Source organism: Melozone crissalis, unplaced genomic scaffold, assembly GCF_028551555.1.
Source record: "Melozone crissalis strain CALT ecotype California unplaced genomic scaffold, PUWL_Pcris_2 ptg000016l_1, whole genome shotgun sequence".
Classification (NCBI taxonomy): domain Eukaryota; kingdom Metazoa; phylum Chordata; class Aves; order Passeriformes; family Passerellidae; genus Melozone; species Melozone crissalis.
In genome coordinates, this window is record NW_026535794.1 from 21,006,004 (window position 1) to 21,022,298 (window position 16,295).

Consider the following 16,295-nt stretch of genomic DNA (forward strand, 5'->3'; position numbering starts at 1 on the left):
ATATTTAATAATGATTAAATAAATATTATCTGTCCTATATTTCCAGATGAATCATTCAATATAACTATTTCAATTTACTAATTACCAGAATTGAACAAATATAATCTTCAAGATGGAACATGCCATATTAGTGTCACTGTTGCAATAATACACTTTTTTAAGGAAAAAATGGACAAAATTAACCTACCTGTCAGGTATGTTTGTTCATGCAACTCTGTGATGCTCAGTAGCTCTGCCTTCTGCTGCTGACAGCTTTTTCTTGCCTGATGCCACTTCAGAGCTGTCTCAGAATTTATCTGGTACTGGACATTTGTTAAAGGGTCTGTGTTCCACAAATCATTACTAGTAACTACAGGGAGAAACAAAAATGCTGTAACTCATCATAAAGGCAGAGCCAGATAAAATATACCAAAAAATTGCATAGCAAAAGACAAAAAATATCTTAACACTGCTATAGACAAATGATTTGAAAGGAATTCTGAGGTTCTCTAAGTAAAAGTAACTCCAGGACAGTAGACAGGGTGAGAAACAAGGTCACTGTTTTCTCTGGTACAAAAGAATCTGCTGTTTAAGTGGATAAAAACACGCTAAAAGAGTTGATTTGTGAATGTGGAGAAAAAGACTAAAAACTTTCAGGCTGAATCTAGCTAAGGTGTATATCAAGCTGACCTTTTTTCTGAGATAAACCCCAATTTTTTTACCAATTTGGGTCACTATGTGAAGTGGTTATAGATTTTTCTTACTGTGATTGTGATAATCAGACCCAAGTGCTGAATGCAAAGCTGACATCATCAGCATCCATCTCACATTCCCCTGCAATTCCTGATTCCTTAAGCATGTGTCTGACACGGCATGATTTTCTCCTCTGCCACACAGCCTGACTGAGCTCCTTGAATACCTGAATTGTCACTTTCAGGCAATGCCAGTGAGAGCATCACCCAAAAGGACCCAACAGGAGAAGCTGCCCCAGAAGGTGCCACACTCCTTACACTGCTGTGGTCTCTCCTGCCTCATCTCAATTGTTTCTCCACAAACAAGCAACAGAAAACAGTGTGATCTCCATCTGCCAAAACTGGAACCTACGTGAGGTCCCAGCACTGAGCTAAATATCACATAAAGGGAATAAAGTTGCATGACTAAAGCAGAACACAGCAGAGATCAGTGCATGTCTGCCAACAAGGAAAAAAACCTGAATTCCTGAAGCCTTTATCAGCTTCTCAAGTTGCAATCTGAAAACTGAGAGAAAGAGGTCGTATCTAAATTCAGAGTGCTCAGAATACTTCAGTCTGCAAATAGAGGGAAATGGGACAATAAACAAAACTCAAAACAAAGCATGATACACGTTAAATACCAGGAGGTCACTTAACCAGTTCCACTTTTTCCTGTATTAAATCTGATTGTCTATAGGTAATATAAAGTGATTCTTTTCACATTATCTTTATTTTTAAAAGAAATAAAATATAACCTACTGTAATAATGACATTTCATTAAAAATGGTAACTTTCATGTGATTATCATTATCCACAAATCAACTTCTGTCCAAAATATTTTATAACTATCAGAATCAAAATTTCTTTGCTACACTATGTTCTAAAAGACCATAAATCCCTGCGTACAAGCCTGGGATGAAATTAATATTGCAAAAATAGTAAAATCTATAATTCAGTAAAGACAACTGGCTCTGACTTGAGAGTAAGGGGTTTATAAATCTTGTGAAATTATTACAGAGAAGAGGTAAACAAGTCTTAGGCATTCATCCAACCTTCCACCTCAGTTCCCCTGTCTCATAATATATAGCTGACTTCCATATGGTGTTCTCTTGTAGATTTTTTGCCTTTCATAAAATCAAACTCATTTCTAAATCTTGGAAAATTTGCTTTTAAGATGCCTGAGTTTTGAGAGTTCAAATGCAGGATTGCAGAGCAGGATTTTGGAAAATCTGTATGCTATTGTTTAAAGCTTAGTTCCCCCAGAGAAACAAGATAAAACATTTTCCTGGAATAATATATTTTAGTGCCTTAAATTAAAAAAGCGCTAAATTAATGTTAAATCACACCTGTCCTCAGTACATAAGTAGAAAATTAATAAAAATCTGAACTCTATCCCTACACGGATCAATTCAGCATGCATTTATTTTCTGCAGATTTTGTCCCTGTCCTAGTCATTTGTATTTTTATGCATTGCTTAATGCATAAAAAAACCCTTCAGAAGAGTTTCTGAATCCTTGATCCATCAAGAGAGGCCTCAATGGACCTTTTCCCACTGGAATGGAGCTATAGGTACACGTTGAGTCACTCTCCTGATGGGCTTACACTGTGCAACTTTTCTTCCCAACACCTTCTTTCAAGGGCAGCATACAGTTCAAAAAGAGATGGTGTAACCTTTAAAGAAGCAGAATTTCCTAGCCTACTAAAAATTGTTTGCTCTGTTCCTGCTCAGCTCCTTTACTTGGGGTTTAAACTTCTGCTGTTACTGTCTCAGCATCTCTTTCTAAATCACCAAATAAAGGGTCATAATCACAATTATGGCACCTCCACTGATAAAATTTCTCCACCTCTGTTGATTATAATTGTCACAGGCGCAGCCTCATGCCCGCTTCATTTGGAGAACACCTGAGGTGGTTTTGGTCACAATGAGAAGTGACTGGGTCAGCCACAGACATTTTCCTGAAGGTCCTGGCCCCAGTTTGAGCAGCTGCAAGAGTTTGCATCACATATTTTCATGTTTGCACCCTTGGTCCATTTAGGAAGACAGATTAGGAAACAACATTTTATTCTTAGTAAATAAACTTTAACACACACAAACTTAAACATCCTATTTTTAAAGGTGTTGCTGAAGTTTATTAACTTATCACACTCTTATATCTCATTCATTTCTCTTTCATAGGGATGACTAAAACTTCTGCTACTATGGCCTGTCTCTCACTAAAATATATGACCCAAACCTGAATATTTCATAGCTAGTACTGAAGAATCAGGAAGGAAACATGCAGGCAGTCAGCATAAAGCAGCTTTTTCCAAAAACAATCACTGCCATCTGAATGGATTTCCTTGAATTATGCCAAAGAATTAAACAAAATTTTAATGATGCCTCCTATTTGTTGTACTCAAATAATACTAAGCAGGGAGTATTCTTAAGTCAGCTTTGCATGTGCTTTATTAATGGGATTGATATTCCCAGCATGTTTTTATTGTCCTGAATATGATATTGGCATTGAAGAAAAAAACGTGCAGTTTTTATTTTCTGAAATACTGTATGCAACATTCATGGAAATCAGGAAAGGACACCAGTATTTTGTCATCAAATCAGTTCAGATCAACCCAAACAGTTTTCTTCACATCAAAGGAAAGGCATATTTTTCTCCTTATCTCTGCTTGCAGTCAGCTGGAGCTTTACAGCAAAACACAATAATAAAGAAGAAAGGAGGGGAAAGTGCTACCCTTCTCAGTATGACAGAAGCAGCAGCTTGCAGTCTAAATGTTTAGTACATATTTTACAGAGGTCCAGAGAAAATTCATTAAAATTTAAAAGAATTCAAATACATGCAGGCATAAATTACTCCCATTTACTTAAAGTAAGATCAACATTTCTACATTAAGTTCTGCATTTTGATAGTACTGCAATTTAAACACCAAGTACATGCAAAGCAAGGAATTTAGAATAAAAATACTTCTAATTGAGTTAAAAGACAGAACTAAAATATAATACACAGATTTGGGAAACGCTGGGATGTACTAAAGAGTTCATGAAAGTTCCTTCATGTCTAAAAGGCAGCTCATTCTCCAAAGTAATTTTAATTTTCAATTAAACTGTATTCCAGTTTTCAGTTCCACTTTTTGACCTTTTATATATACTACTCCTTCTAATGTAAGCATCTAATTTACTTTCTATTTAAGTAAATGGTGTACATAGAGATTCCAGAATACAATTAAAATACTTTCACCCAAAAATAATTGGGCAATGTTTTTTATGCTGGGTTCTATATTTGGATATTTATGTGGCTCTTAAAAGGAAAGCAGGCTAAACAGAGACATTTCAAATTGCAAGGCACATGTTATGGGCATATTTCCAGGCAGCTGTAAGTAAGAGTAAGAGTAAGAGTAAGAGTAAGAGTAAGAGCACAGCAGAACTGTGAATGTAAAAATCTTACATTTCATTGGGCAAAATCCATACTTCCTGTCAACATCATAGTCTGAGGTGGTTCCACACCAGAACCAGCCATCTGATCTGCCAGCATTTGTGCAGTCAGCATACCATTTACCACCAAACTTAAAAGGAAACACACAAGGGGCTCCATTGTCATTTCCTTTCACTGTGTAGGTATCTAAGGAGACACAATAATTAAAAAATGCATAAAAATTAATAAGCATGAGATATATAGGAGTTCGTCTTTATGATCCTATTAAAATATTATAGCAAGGAAAGCTTGCTAGCTCAGGATACAACTGTACTAGAACTGGAACATTGCTCATTTTACTCCAGGCCAAAGCTGATACCCATGTTCATAGTGAGACAAATTTTTGTTGCTAAGGGAGACAACAGACCACAACTGAGCTAAGACAAGTACATTCCCATGCTAAATTTCCCATGCATAACAATCAAAAGTACAAAACACACACACTTATGCCATTTTTTAAAGTGCAAAAGACTGTTGAATGTTCTGTCAATAACCCAGTCAACTGCTGATCATTTTGGACATGGAAGAGCATGTCCATGTAAACTTGAAAGATTTATGCCATGGAGTGACTCCAATATATTATGCCCAAATAAATTTTATATTTGCATGTAAAAACACTTTTTGTTTTATAAATTTGACTCAATGGAACTTATGAGAGTAACTAAAGCAGCTTTCTGTGTGTGCACTTGTCATGTATGTTCATTGATGGAAGGACATACAGGGGAACTGGACCTGACAAGGATTTTTGGAGAGGTGACATACTAGGGTCACTGTCTCACAGAGCTGCTAGAAAACAGAGGAGGAAGGAATATCAGGACATCATTACATCTCCCCCCTGCCTTCTTTCACATAATTTGCTTTGCTAGGGTTCTTCTGTTCTGGCTTCTGGCCAAGGACTAGTACTGTAATCAGCCATAGTGTAAACCACAGAAACTGCACCCATACCTCCCTCTGTGACCATTTCTGCTTATCATAAAATACTAAATGGGAAGTCAAATGTATTTCCAGATACTTATCATGAATATATATATGGAGATGAACATATATATATAGATGCATTATACGTAACTTTTTAAAATTTAACTATTTAAAATACCTCAGTCAAATTTAACAATTTAAAATATCTCATTTCTTTGTCAAACATTTTAGCACCAACTCTGAGACTCCCTTCAAACACCTAGGAAGACATCTGCAATACACTGGAAATTAACATATCAAGAGTGAAATAATATCTTACTGTCAGGTAATATTTACATCCTAAGGAAAAAATATAACCAACAGACTAAACATTCACACTATGTCTTTCTGTACACATCTAGTAAATAGTAAAAGTTATCATCAACTGCTGTGTAATAGTTATACATGTTTTGAATAACCATAGAATTTTTTGTTCTCTCCAAATGAATCACTACCATGCATGGTTAATCATCTATCAGCACTTTGACTAATTTGACAAAAACCAAACTGAAGTACTCAAAAAATGAAAGGCACACCCACTCAAGTATTGCTTATTTCACCTGAATTCACACTCACTGATCATTAACAAGATTAAGAAAATTCCTCTCCACATATAAAATGTTTTAATTATCTACACATAAAAACGAGTTTGAAATACAGAAATTCATTTACAGAACGTTACCTTCATAGCCTCGAGAACACAGATCGTCTGTGGTTCCGTAGACCTTCCACCTACTCCACAAACCAGATCCCTTGTACAGCATAATATTCCTTTCCTGTTTGTTTCCATAGTTGAAGAACAAATCTTCCCCTTGGATTGCAAAGAGAGTCTCATTTCTGCATTCCCATCGCTGAAGTTCACTAGCCTTGTCACAAGGGTACAGGGTGATGGGAACCCAGTCTTTCTTCGAAGGCACTCCCAAGCACAATTTGAATGCTATGCTCATGAGCTGGTGATCTGAGACCCACCTGAATTTTTGTGCCTCATTTTCTTGGACACAAGGAGCAGTAGTCACTGAATTAGAACTTTGAGCCAGTACACAGCGCTTGTGATCTTCATTATATATTAAGAAGATGCTAGTATCTGTAAAAAAAACAAACACTGGAATGATTTGGTTTGAGATAACCTTACCTGCTATCTAAATGAAATCTGGACACTCCTCTTGATGTGCAAATCTCATTATCTGTTCAGCAAAAGAAGGTGTGGACTACACTTACACCTGTTAAAGTGGCTGTATGGTGCAACTAGCTCAGATGTGAGGACATTTCAACTGGTTTGTGTTTGTGAAAGCATCTACACACAAATGCCCAAGGCAGCAGAGGTGTAGACCTAGTGTCTCCTGCAGGTTTAAAGCTTGGGTTAAATTGAAGAGAGAAAGCACATTCATGGTGTTAATCCAAGCTGCACCCATGGGAATTACTGAAATGAGGATACATGGACACTGTAGAGAGCAGATCCTGACACTGAGCTCTCCAGCAGCACTGGCTCCCAGGCTTAGGGAGACAACAACAGTCACTGAGTTCTTCAGGCTCCGTTTCCTCGGTGGGCAGGTCTGCTCCCAAAAGCCCTGCTAAAATCTTTAAGGTATTAACTGAGGACAAAGATATGTTTTTAAGCTTTATACTCAAGCTTCTTGTAGAACAAATTTATTTTTCAATTCAGTCATCAGTGACTTCTTTCTTGCATCTCTCCATTATGACTGAAATACCAACAGCAATAGATTTGCCATCACCAGTTATGCCTCTTGATGACTTATGAAAATATGCAAAGCTCTTAATGGCTTCCCAGGTTATTTCTCCCTCTCAGTAAACAGTGCTTCACAGCATGCATTTTCACATATTCAAGGTTGGTTTCAAAATTGTAACCACTCGAAAAGTTTTAGCATCATTTGCACGTGGATGTGCTATGAGTGTAACATTTCTGAGCCAGTCTTGCTGAAAGACTGAAAATTTCTCCTCTCTGATCCACCTGAGATACCTTTTGGCGCAGTAACTTTATCATGCTCTTTCATATAAGGTAACAGGATGCACAACATTTTAAAGCTGTATTTTAACTGGCTATGAGATAGGAATGAGAAATATTAATTTATGTCACTCTGGGGATGGAAGCTGATTTAAATACTATTTATTTTAGTGTATGATTACCAAACTAATCAAATTCTATAATGGAGAAATAGTTAAGGGGAAAACAGGTTAACCACAGAGAGTCTTCCCTTTTCTGCTGAGGCTCTAATGTGGAAATGATCATTCTGCAGAAGAACAATCTCAGAACAAATAACCTCTCTCTCAGAGAAAGAGCTGACCTAGACGTATCTCATCTATAGTTCAGCTTCCTTCTCTTGTCCTTTGGCTTCCAACTCACTGGGAAATAATGTAAAACTGATGAGCATTGGAGGCAGAAATTGTTGTCTTTTGCCAAACTGTTTTACTCACAGACAATACAAGGAAATGTATAATTATCACTCCTGGTGACAACTTCTTTTTATTCTGCTTTTCTACTAGCATTTAGCACAATGTTATTGTAAACTGATTTATGCAGTGCTTGCAACTCTCCTTTTCCTGAAATCTTGTTCAAAGTTTCTGGATAAAAGAGATGTCAAACAATTTCACATGTGTAGAACACTACCTGATTTTTCAAACTGCTAAAATTGTATCTGTAGCCTAAAATAACAGCCCTTATTTTCTGGTTCTTGTGATGTTAAAGAGAAGGTGCTATTTCACATGAAAAAAGTATCCCTAAGTCAAAATCCTCGATTATTGCATCCAAGCATGAGAGGGTACAGAGTTTTGGCTTCAAAAATGAAGTTAAAAAGCTGAACAAAGCAGTCTGGCCAGTGGGGATGGAGAGGGGCACAAAACTGAGGCTCTCTGCTATTCCAATGGTGCCTTTACAAAGCATTAGAAGTGTGGAAACCCACCTCACTGCTTGCACAAGGGCATATTCCCAATGCAGGCAGTAGTGCACATGAAAGCAGCTAAAAGGCCAGCTCAGCCAAGGAGGCATGGAAAATAAGCTGACACCAAAACAGGAGAACAGAACAAGAGGGAGCAGGATGCTGCAGCAACTGTGGCTGAGGCTGTAATTGCAGGATTTCCTTTCCCTCAGCGTTGCTCCTCTCTAATCCATGGCCATTGAGCAGACTCGTAACTTAGTTCTGTATTGCTCAAGTTTGCAGCCTTATTTCTGTTTATTCTGCCATCCTGCTCACCAAAGGGGATACCCATATAACAGTATCTATGTGAATAATTAGATTGTCTAGAAGAAACAGGCCAGGTATTTGTGCAGCACTTCCTCTGCCCTGCCAAGTCCTCTCTGTAAATACTTGACACGACTCTTGCCAACATGATGAGCTGTATCTGGGAAATGGGCTGAGCAGAATCACACATAGCACCATTAGCTCATTTGTTATAGAGCTCTGTAACAGGAGTTGTTCTTCACCACAGATGAACTGTGGGTGGAAGAGTTTAGGGTCCGCCACAGTGTGCTCATGAGTACCACGATGTTAGTACTTTGAATTAAACCTATTTCTAACAGTACTTCGTATTTTGAAACTTTGCCCTGGAAGGATTCCTTAAAATGCATAAGAACATGCCCGGCTTAGGAAACAACTTCACCACTACCAGTGCACAGGCAGCCGTTCAAGGAGATCTAGCATCTTTTAACTCAAATGTCCCAAGTAGATCCCAAAGAATTTTTCTCACAGACTTTCGTTTTTCTTTATTCACCCCACTGTGACTATTTGCCATCTATCTCTGGCCCCAAGTTGTATTTAAGAATTGTGCCAAGTACTGCAGAATCTCACTGGACAGTATCATTTTCATGGTAGAGATTCCAGAATGCCAAACTGACTTCACACTCTGCAGCACTTCCAAACTATCTCAGATTATGTGAGCATAAATAAGGAAGTAATTTGAGCAGCCAGTGAAGTGCTACCACTGTTAAACACTAATGGAGAGCATCAGAAGAACAGACCCAAAGACAGAAGCAAAAGAGGAAAGAGCAAGGAGGCAGACGCAGGTAGGGTGACTGTTTTCCCTACACAGGCTCTTGTCTGCCAGATGGCCAAAACTGATTGCTGCTAGTTACACAAAGAAAGGTTACAAGGCAATGTTACAAAGATTTGCATTGCTAGATCTCAATCCAGAGAGCAAAGGATGATGAAAGGTTTTCAGAAAGTGCAAGTGCAAAACTTACACTGAAACGTATCTGTGAGCTGGAAATCATGGCAAATCTGAGAGTAACTGGGTACAAACTCCAGGTATCACCAAGCAACACAACTTCCCCCTGTTGTCACACCTCCATCCATCGCAGCACCTCAGCTACCCTAACATTCCCCCATGAAAGCCACCTGTCAAAAGCAGGGCCCGTCCAAGAGGGCTGGAGGACAGACAGCCGCAGTACTGGGCAGTTCCACAAACCTCTGTGGTGAGCAGGACTGCGAGGGAAAGCTGGGGATGGTGTCAAATCAATCAGGGACTGATGGGAGCGGTGGGGAAACTGAGGCAGCGCCGGTGACAGCCCTGTTCGGCGTCCCCAGCGCCACGGGCACCCAAAAGGCCGCCCAGCCTGGCAGCTCTGCCAGCCCAGCCTGGCACCTCTGGGTGCGGGCGAGGAAGGGGTCCCGAGGGGAGGCCGGATCCATCCCTCCATCAGCCGCAGAGAGGCTTTAAATATTCGCGGGCTTCACCTGCGCCCGCGGCTCCTCCGCACGCCCCCCGCAGCCCCAGAGCACTTACCCAGCCGCGGAGCAGCCCGGGGCAGCAGCCCCAGCAGCAGCAGGAGCAGGAGCGGGGACGGAGCCATGGCCGAGCCCCGGGCTGGGAGCGGAGCGCGTCCCGGTGGATCCGGGGAAAACTCTGGGCTCCAAATGATAAGGAAATATCCTGTCACATGGGGCGGCTTGAAATAACAGGAATTCGCTGTTCAAACTTTGCTTTCCTAAGCTGATTTTTTTTTCCCTTAGCGGAGGAAAGAGCCTTCTTCCAGGCATGTGCAGGTGATAAAGCGGTGATAGCTGCGAGGGGCGCTGCTTTTATTGTTGTTGCCGTTGTGTGCGGCGCTTGTTTTTGTTCTTTTATCCCCTTTGCGACTCTGACAGCGTTGCATCTGGGTCAGCGGTTTGTCTTCCAAGAAAATTAGCCAGTCCTGCTCGGAGGGAGGAGGAAAAGAGAAAGATAAGGGGGGGAAAGTCAAGTCTCAAGGAAAACCCCTGCTCGAAAGCCCGGGGTGCTGCTCAGAGAGGGCTGCAGAAGGAGCAGAGACCTAGTTTGGGATGCCGGGATCTGCGCTGCGCCCCCATGCCCAGCGCTCCTCCCCCGGGCTGCCGAGGAGGGGACCGGCGGCTTTAAGGTCCCTAAGAGACATTATCCGAATAAATGAACTTCACCCGATTTGTTTGTTTGTTTGTATGTTTGTTTGTTTGTTTATTCTACCGACAGTGATGGCACTATCTGCTGTTGACAGAACTCAAATCCTGCTCGTGAATCAGTGCGGGAAAGGCAAAACCTTGCCTGCTAGCTGAGTTTCACAAGCCAGGCACCTGCCTGGAATTAAATTATCTTTCTGAAAAGGTGCGTTTAGGGCACAGTCAGCCTTGGTGATTTCTTGCTGTGCTGGATACAGAGTAGCATGCTACTTCTTTGAGATCACCATCAATGTACAGTCCCAAATGGACTGAAAACAGCATTCCTATGTTGTTTTGCATAGAGACGCTTTTGTAACACATGGGACTTACTGGGTATTTTGATGGGGCATACATGAGGCTCAGGGAGCACCTTCCATCTACAGCTCCCTGAAAGAAGGGCTTAGTGAGGTGGGGATTGGTCTCACTCCCAGGTGACAAGGGACAGGGCAAGAGGAAATGGCCTGAAATTGCACCAGGGGAGGTTTCGATTGGATATTAGGAAAAATTTATTTGCTGAAAGATTGGTCAAGCACTGCAACAGGCTGCCCAGGGAAATGGTGGAATAACCATCCCTGGAAGTGTTTAAAAATGTGGAGATGTGGTGCTTTAGAGACATGATTTATTGGTGGGCTTGGAAGAGCTGGATTAATGGTTGGACTCAATGATCTTAGAGGTCTTTTCCAGCCTTAAAAATTCTATGATTCTATGATCCTGTAAGGCATCAAACCTACAACGTGTATAAAGCCTGTTGTGCAGCAGGCTGTACCCCTGTGTTGTCATGCACTTGGACACTCTGATAAGTATTTAAAAATCGTCCAAATCCTCCTTGATGGAAGTTCTGGGTGGGAAAGTACAGCACATCCAGGGAAACACCAATATGAGATTAGTATGGAAAAAGGCAGAGCAAAGTAAAAAGGTACTTTGACACTGTTATAAGAGAAGAGGAAACAATGGAGATGAAAAACAAGCTCATTAGAAGTCAGTGAAACTCCTGCTAACATTGGAAAGGATTCCAGCCAGGCACTTCAGCTGTGCTGGGTCCTCTTGGGGGCTACATCAGGGGAGTAAAGAGGAAGTGCTTCATAATTCCTCTCAACATCTGTAGAACCACAAAAAGGTCAGGAACAGCCTGGCCCAGAGACAGGGGGTGGGAAGTATTTCAGCCATAATCAGCAATGTTCTGTATTGTTGTGTTGATGAATTGTCATGTGGGAAACTTTATCTCTTGCTTCAGTGTATGGGAGATATTTATTTTTCCCTAATTACTTGCAAAACCCAAAAGCCCAGGAAAACATCTAGTGTTAAAAGGAACAAGTCAGAAGATTCAGGAAAGTGCTGCTCCCCTAATAGAACACTGCTATTTCTAAGACAGTCACTGAAAGTTTGGGTATTTGTGCTATCCTTTTGGCTCAAGATAAACAGCGAAGGGAGATGCTGCGTGAAGTTCAGTCCCAATGTAAAAAAATAAAACTTCCACCAAAGTCTTTGCATGGTTATGTAAGACTGATTGTATGATGATTACGTGCAACAAAGGCAGCATGTAACTTAAATGAATGAATGTGTTGCACAAATAGGCAGGAAAAAGGAATTAAGTAGATGAGAAATGATACCTCTTTGGATGTCAGTGGCTTTATGAGGAATGAGCTATTCCTCTAAGTGACAGAAGAAACTGTTTTAGGCTATTCTTGGAGTTTCTCAAAACTGAACAGGACAAGATACTGAGCAACCTGATCCGAGTCAGCCCTTCTTTAGAGAGGAGGTCATCCTAGATGATCTCCCAAGGTCTCTCCCAACCAAAATGAGACTTCTGAAGAACTAGAACTACTTCCAAGTGAAGTATTGCAGCCTCCCTTCCTGATCCTAAAACTGCCTTTTTCTCATTGTCCCTTACGCTCACTGGATATCTATACTGGAGATATTACCAGTTCAAAACCATTTTGACACAGACATGTGTGATACACACCTACATGTCTATGTGTGTGCATACATGTGTCTACACATAGCCCCGGTTTAGGGCAGCACGGGTCTTGATGAGCTTATCCACGTAGCCTCTGTGCCTCATCTGCAGCACACTCATCAGTGATTATATCTGGATCTGGCTCCCTCTTTCATTCTGAATCATGTATTCTGATCTAATATAGTCAAAGGGAAAGATTTTCTCTCTTCTGAGACAAAAGTACTCAGCAAAGTGTCAGGCTGTAGTGATTTGAAGGCAAAAAGTTACCAAAAGCTCAATCTGGTAAATAACTAATGGCGGGGTACATGTCCTAGATAGACATATGTTCTCATCTTTGCCGTGGGTAGGAAGCCAGCTGACATTCACACAGAACAGAAAGGCTTGAATTCCTCAGAGGCAGGTCAGACCCTCCCTTCTTGTGGCACATCCAGTTCCAGCTCCAGGTCATTCTTCCTGGCAAAATACATTGAAATCCTGAAGCCACAGCGGCCCTTGACTTTTATAGCAGACTGGAAAATGGAAAGTTCAGTGCTAAATGAAATCATATCCAGATTTGAAAGATAACATGTGTGGAATAATTGTATGTGTGGAAGGAAATCAAGTGGATTACTATGCATGCTTTTACATTTGCATCCAAGATGTTTTTTGATGTTTCCTGTGGGAACCTGTATTTCTCAGATAGTATTCAATAGTTAACATTACTAATCTTTGCATGGGTGCTGCAGTGAGTTACCTGAAATGGAAACCTAAAACCATTTCTGTATTTCATTAGTCATCTTAGAGTATTTAAACAACATTCTCACACTACTGAATGATTTGGGAGAGAGAGCTTTCTAGAAGATTCTACTATTGTAAGAAGATAATTAAAATTAGGTACTATATTGGTTTTGGCTGGGATGGAGTTAATTTTCTTTGTAGCAGCTCAGATGGTGATATGTTTTGGGTTTATGACCAAAACAGGGCTGATAACACAGGGATGTTTGAGTTATTACTGAACAGTTTTGCACAGCCTGAAGGCATTTTCTGCTTCTCATGCCACCCCATCAGTGAGCAGGCTAAGGTGGGCAGAAGCTAGGAGAGGACACAGCCAGGACAGATGGTCCCAGTGGAACAAAGAGATATTCCACACTCTATGATGTCATGCTCAGCCATAAAAGCTGGGGAGAAGGAAGGGGTGTTATGGTTTGGAATGGGAGGAAATTTAGAAAAGTGATGCAAAATTTTTTGTGTAATTGATAGTTTGTTGAATTATTGAGAAGTTGGATATGTTTTTTGTGAAATATACATGTTAAAGATTAAAAACTTCGGGGATTTTCTTTTTTTTTTTTTGGTTGGTGAGGATGTGGTAGGTTTCAGTTTTGACTTTTTTGTTTTGGTTAGGTTGGGTTGGGTGGTTTTGTTGTGGGTCGGGTTCCTCTTTTTCTTTTCAGGTCGTTCATCAGTTCCCTTTATTGGTTTTGTTTTGCTGTGGGTTGGGTCTTAGTAGTTGTTGGGTTGAAGATGGGGAGGTTGTGGAGTCTTGGTCAGAGTAGGGTAGGTTGTGGTTGTGAAGACTTTGTCATCAGGCCTTTTTTAGTATGGTTGAGTGTTGTGGTGTGTTTTTAAGTTTCTCAGTTTGCTCCCCCATTTTATGTATTTCCCCCCTTTGTTCTCTGTAAATGGTTCCTCCCTTCCCAGTTTTCCCGCCACTGTTGCCCTGACCGTTGGGTTACCATGGTTACCCCTGCCCCCTTCAGTTGCCAATCTCCTAAGTTACATAACTGCTCCTCCCTTATCCCACCATATAAGTAAAGTTTTCCTCCTCCCTGGGCCCAGTCAATCACCCCCCACTCCTCCCAGGTTTCGAGAACCTTCTTCTCCTTGGGGGTTGTGGTTGGCTGGTGTCCTGGGGCCCCTCCTCTACTTCATGTTTAGTGGATATGTTCTTATGTCAGTTTTGTTATGTACCTCCCCACATGTTCCCCGATTGGTTAGCTGGGCTTCCCTCCCTTCTCCACCCCCTTCCCTTTAAAACTCTGTCTCTCCCCGTGTTCGGTGCCATTTGCTGTGGGTTTGTCCATCTGTTGGTTGCCCTTTGCTGCTTGGGAGCTCTTCAATAAACCGACGTTTCACCCCCAGCAAGTGGTCGCCTCCTCTCTCGTCTCGTCCTGCGTGAATCCAAGTCCGCAATCCAGCCCAGCCCGAGGCCACGACGCCAAGGGGGGCTGGCTTCTGATGCGTAGGGGCGTCAGCCTTCATACCCCTTCTGCTAGCCGGATTTAGGGCCGCGTACGCCCTCACGCAGTTGAGATTAGACACTTTTGTAGTTTGCATAGAAAATTAAAGATGAATTATTAGGTTGATTTTGATATAGCCTAGTTATAGCTTCTTGTTATAAATTATTGGTGGGTTAGGTAGGCTTTAGGTGTGATGTTAATATTTTTAGAGTTTTAATTTTCTTTGAGTGAGAGAAACGAATAAGATGTAAGTATGTAAAGGAATAATATGAAGATATTGAGGTTAGTGAGGAAGAAGTTAAGTCTTAGATGGGAGGGAATGAGGAGATATCTAGATTTTGGGGTTGAAGTTTTTCTGTAAGTTATGGAGAAAATACTTTTTTTTCTTATAATGTATGATTTTGGGAGATTAAAGTGTTCAAATTGTGATTTTATGAGAAGTTTGAATAGAGAAAGAAGAGTACTTTTGTGTTTTTAGGAGAAGAAGACTTGGTTTTAGGGATGATAATAATATTTTTACTTTTAAATAAGTTATCTTTAAAATAATATTTTATAAGTTGACATAGTTTATTGATAAGTTGTGGGAAGGCGTGTGGAAACGGGAAGGATTTTACAATAATAGGGTTCCTTGGGTGGCTGCTATTCGTGACAAAATAGAGAGTTACAAGAGAACTGTTTTCTTTCCTCTTGTGGAGAAGTCTCCATAACCTTAACAGGAGGAACTTCTCTCCCTAAGTGAGCTGAAAAAAAGATTATTTTAGAAGTAGTAAACTGACTGGAAATTTTAGGTTTAGTTTCTTGACATTGTCAATAGGAAAGAAAAGGTTGTAGGGGGAGAAATGTTCTGAGGGGTTTGTTTTGATTATTTTCCTTTCTTTTAGTTACTTTTAATAACATTTTCTTTCTGCCCTTTTAAAGTTTTGAGCCTACTTTACCTTTCTCCTAATCCTCTCTCACAACAAGTGTATTAGTGATTAACCAATGCCAAACCTGCCACAAGGGGGGACATTCAGAGTTGTGGTGTCTGTCATCCCAAGACCCTGATTTCCTTGGGAAGTAGCTGGGCACCCGTCTGCCACTGGAATGTAGTGGAAAAAACTCCCTTTTTTGTTTTTTTGTTCATGTAGCCTTTTGCTTTCCCTATTAAAATATCTTTATTTCAGCCTATGAGTTCTCTCACTTTCACCCTTCTGTTCTCTCCCCCATCCTGCTGCAGGAGAGGGAGTGAGCAGCTGTGTGGGGCTGAGCTGCCAGCTGGGGTAAAACTACAACAGACACAGATTGAAACATTATTTATTAAGAGAGTTTCAATAACTTTACTATTCTATACATCCTAATTAGTATTTAGGAGTGAGAGATTTTGTTTTTCATTTAAACCAGAATCTTTCAGGATCAAAAGGAGTTAAAACCTAAGAGGAAAATCACAGAAAATGGACAGAAATCTTAAATTTTCTCAAAGAATTTTCAATGTCAAATTAAATGTATCTATCAAACTGAGGCAAAATTGTTTAGCTCTTACGGATTTGTGTATAAGCTAACAGAGCCAGGACATAAACCTGTGAATGCTGGGTGTGGATCAACAG

General features: G+C 40.6%; 1 protein-coding gene across 1 annotated transcript in view; it reads right to left on the reverse strand.

The window, feature by feature from the left end:
- LOC128935237 (macrophage mannose receptor 1-like) overlaps positions 1 to 10,376 on the reverse strand; it is a 52,751-nt gene extending 42,375 nt beyond the window's left edge. The window contains exons 1-4 of the mRNA XM_054273395.1: positions 9,872 to 10,376; positions 5,817 to 6,218; positions 4,151 to 4,324; positions 188 to 349 (exon numbers count right to left, since the gene is read on the reverse strand). Coding sequence (XP_054129370.1) covers positions 188 to 349; positions 4,151 to 4,324; positions 5,817 to 6,218; positions 9,872 to 9,938 — 805 coding nt within the window. The 5' untranslated portion in view covers positions 9,939 to 10,376. The remainder of the gene's footprint in view (positions 1 to 187; positions 350 to 4,150; positions 4,325 to 5,816; positions 6,219 to 9,871) is intronic.
- Positions 10,377 to 16,295: the final 5,919 nt, after the last annotated feature.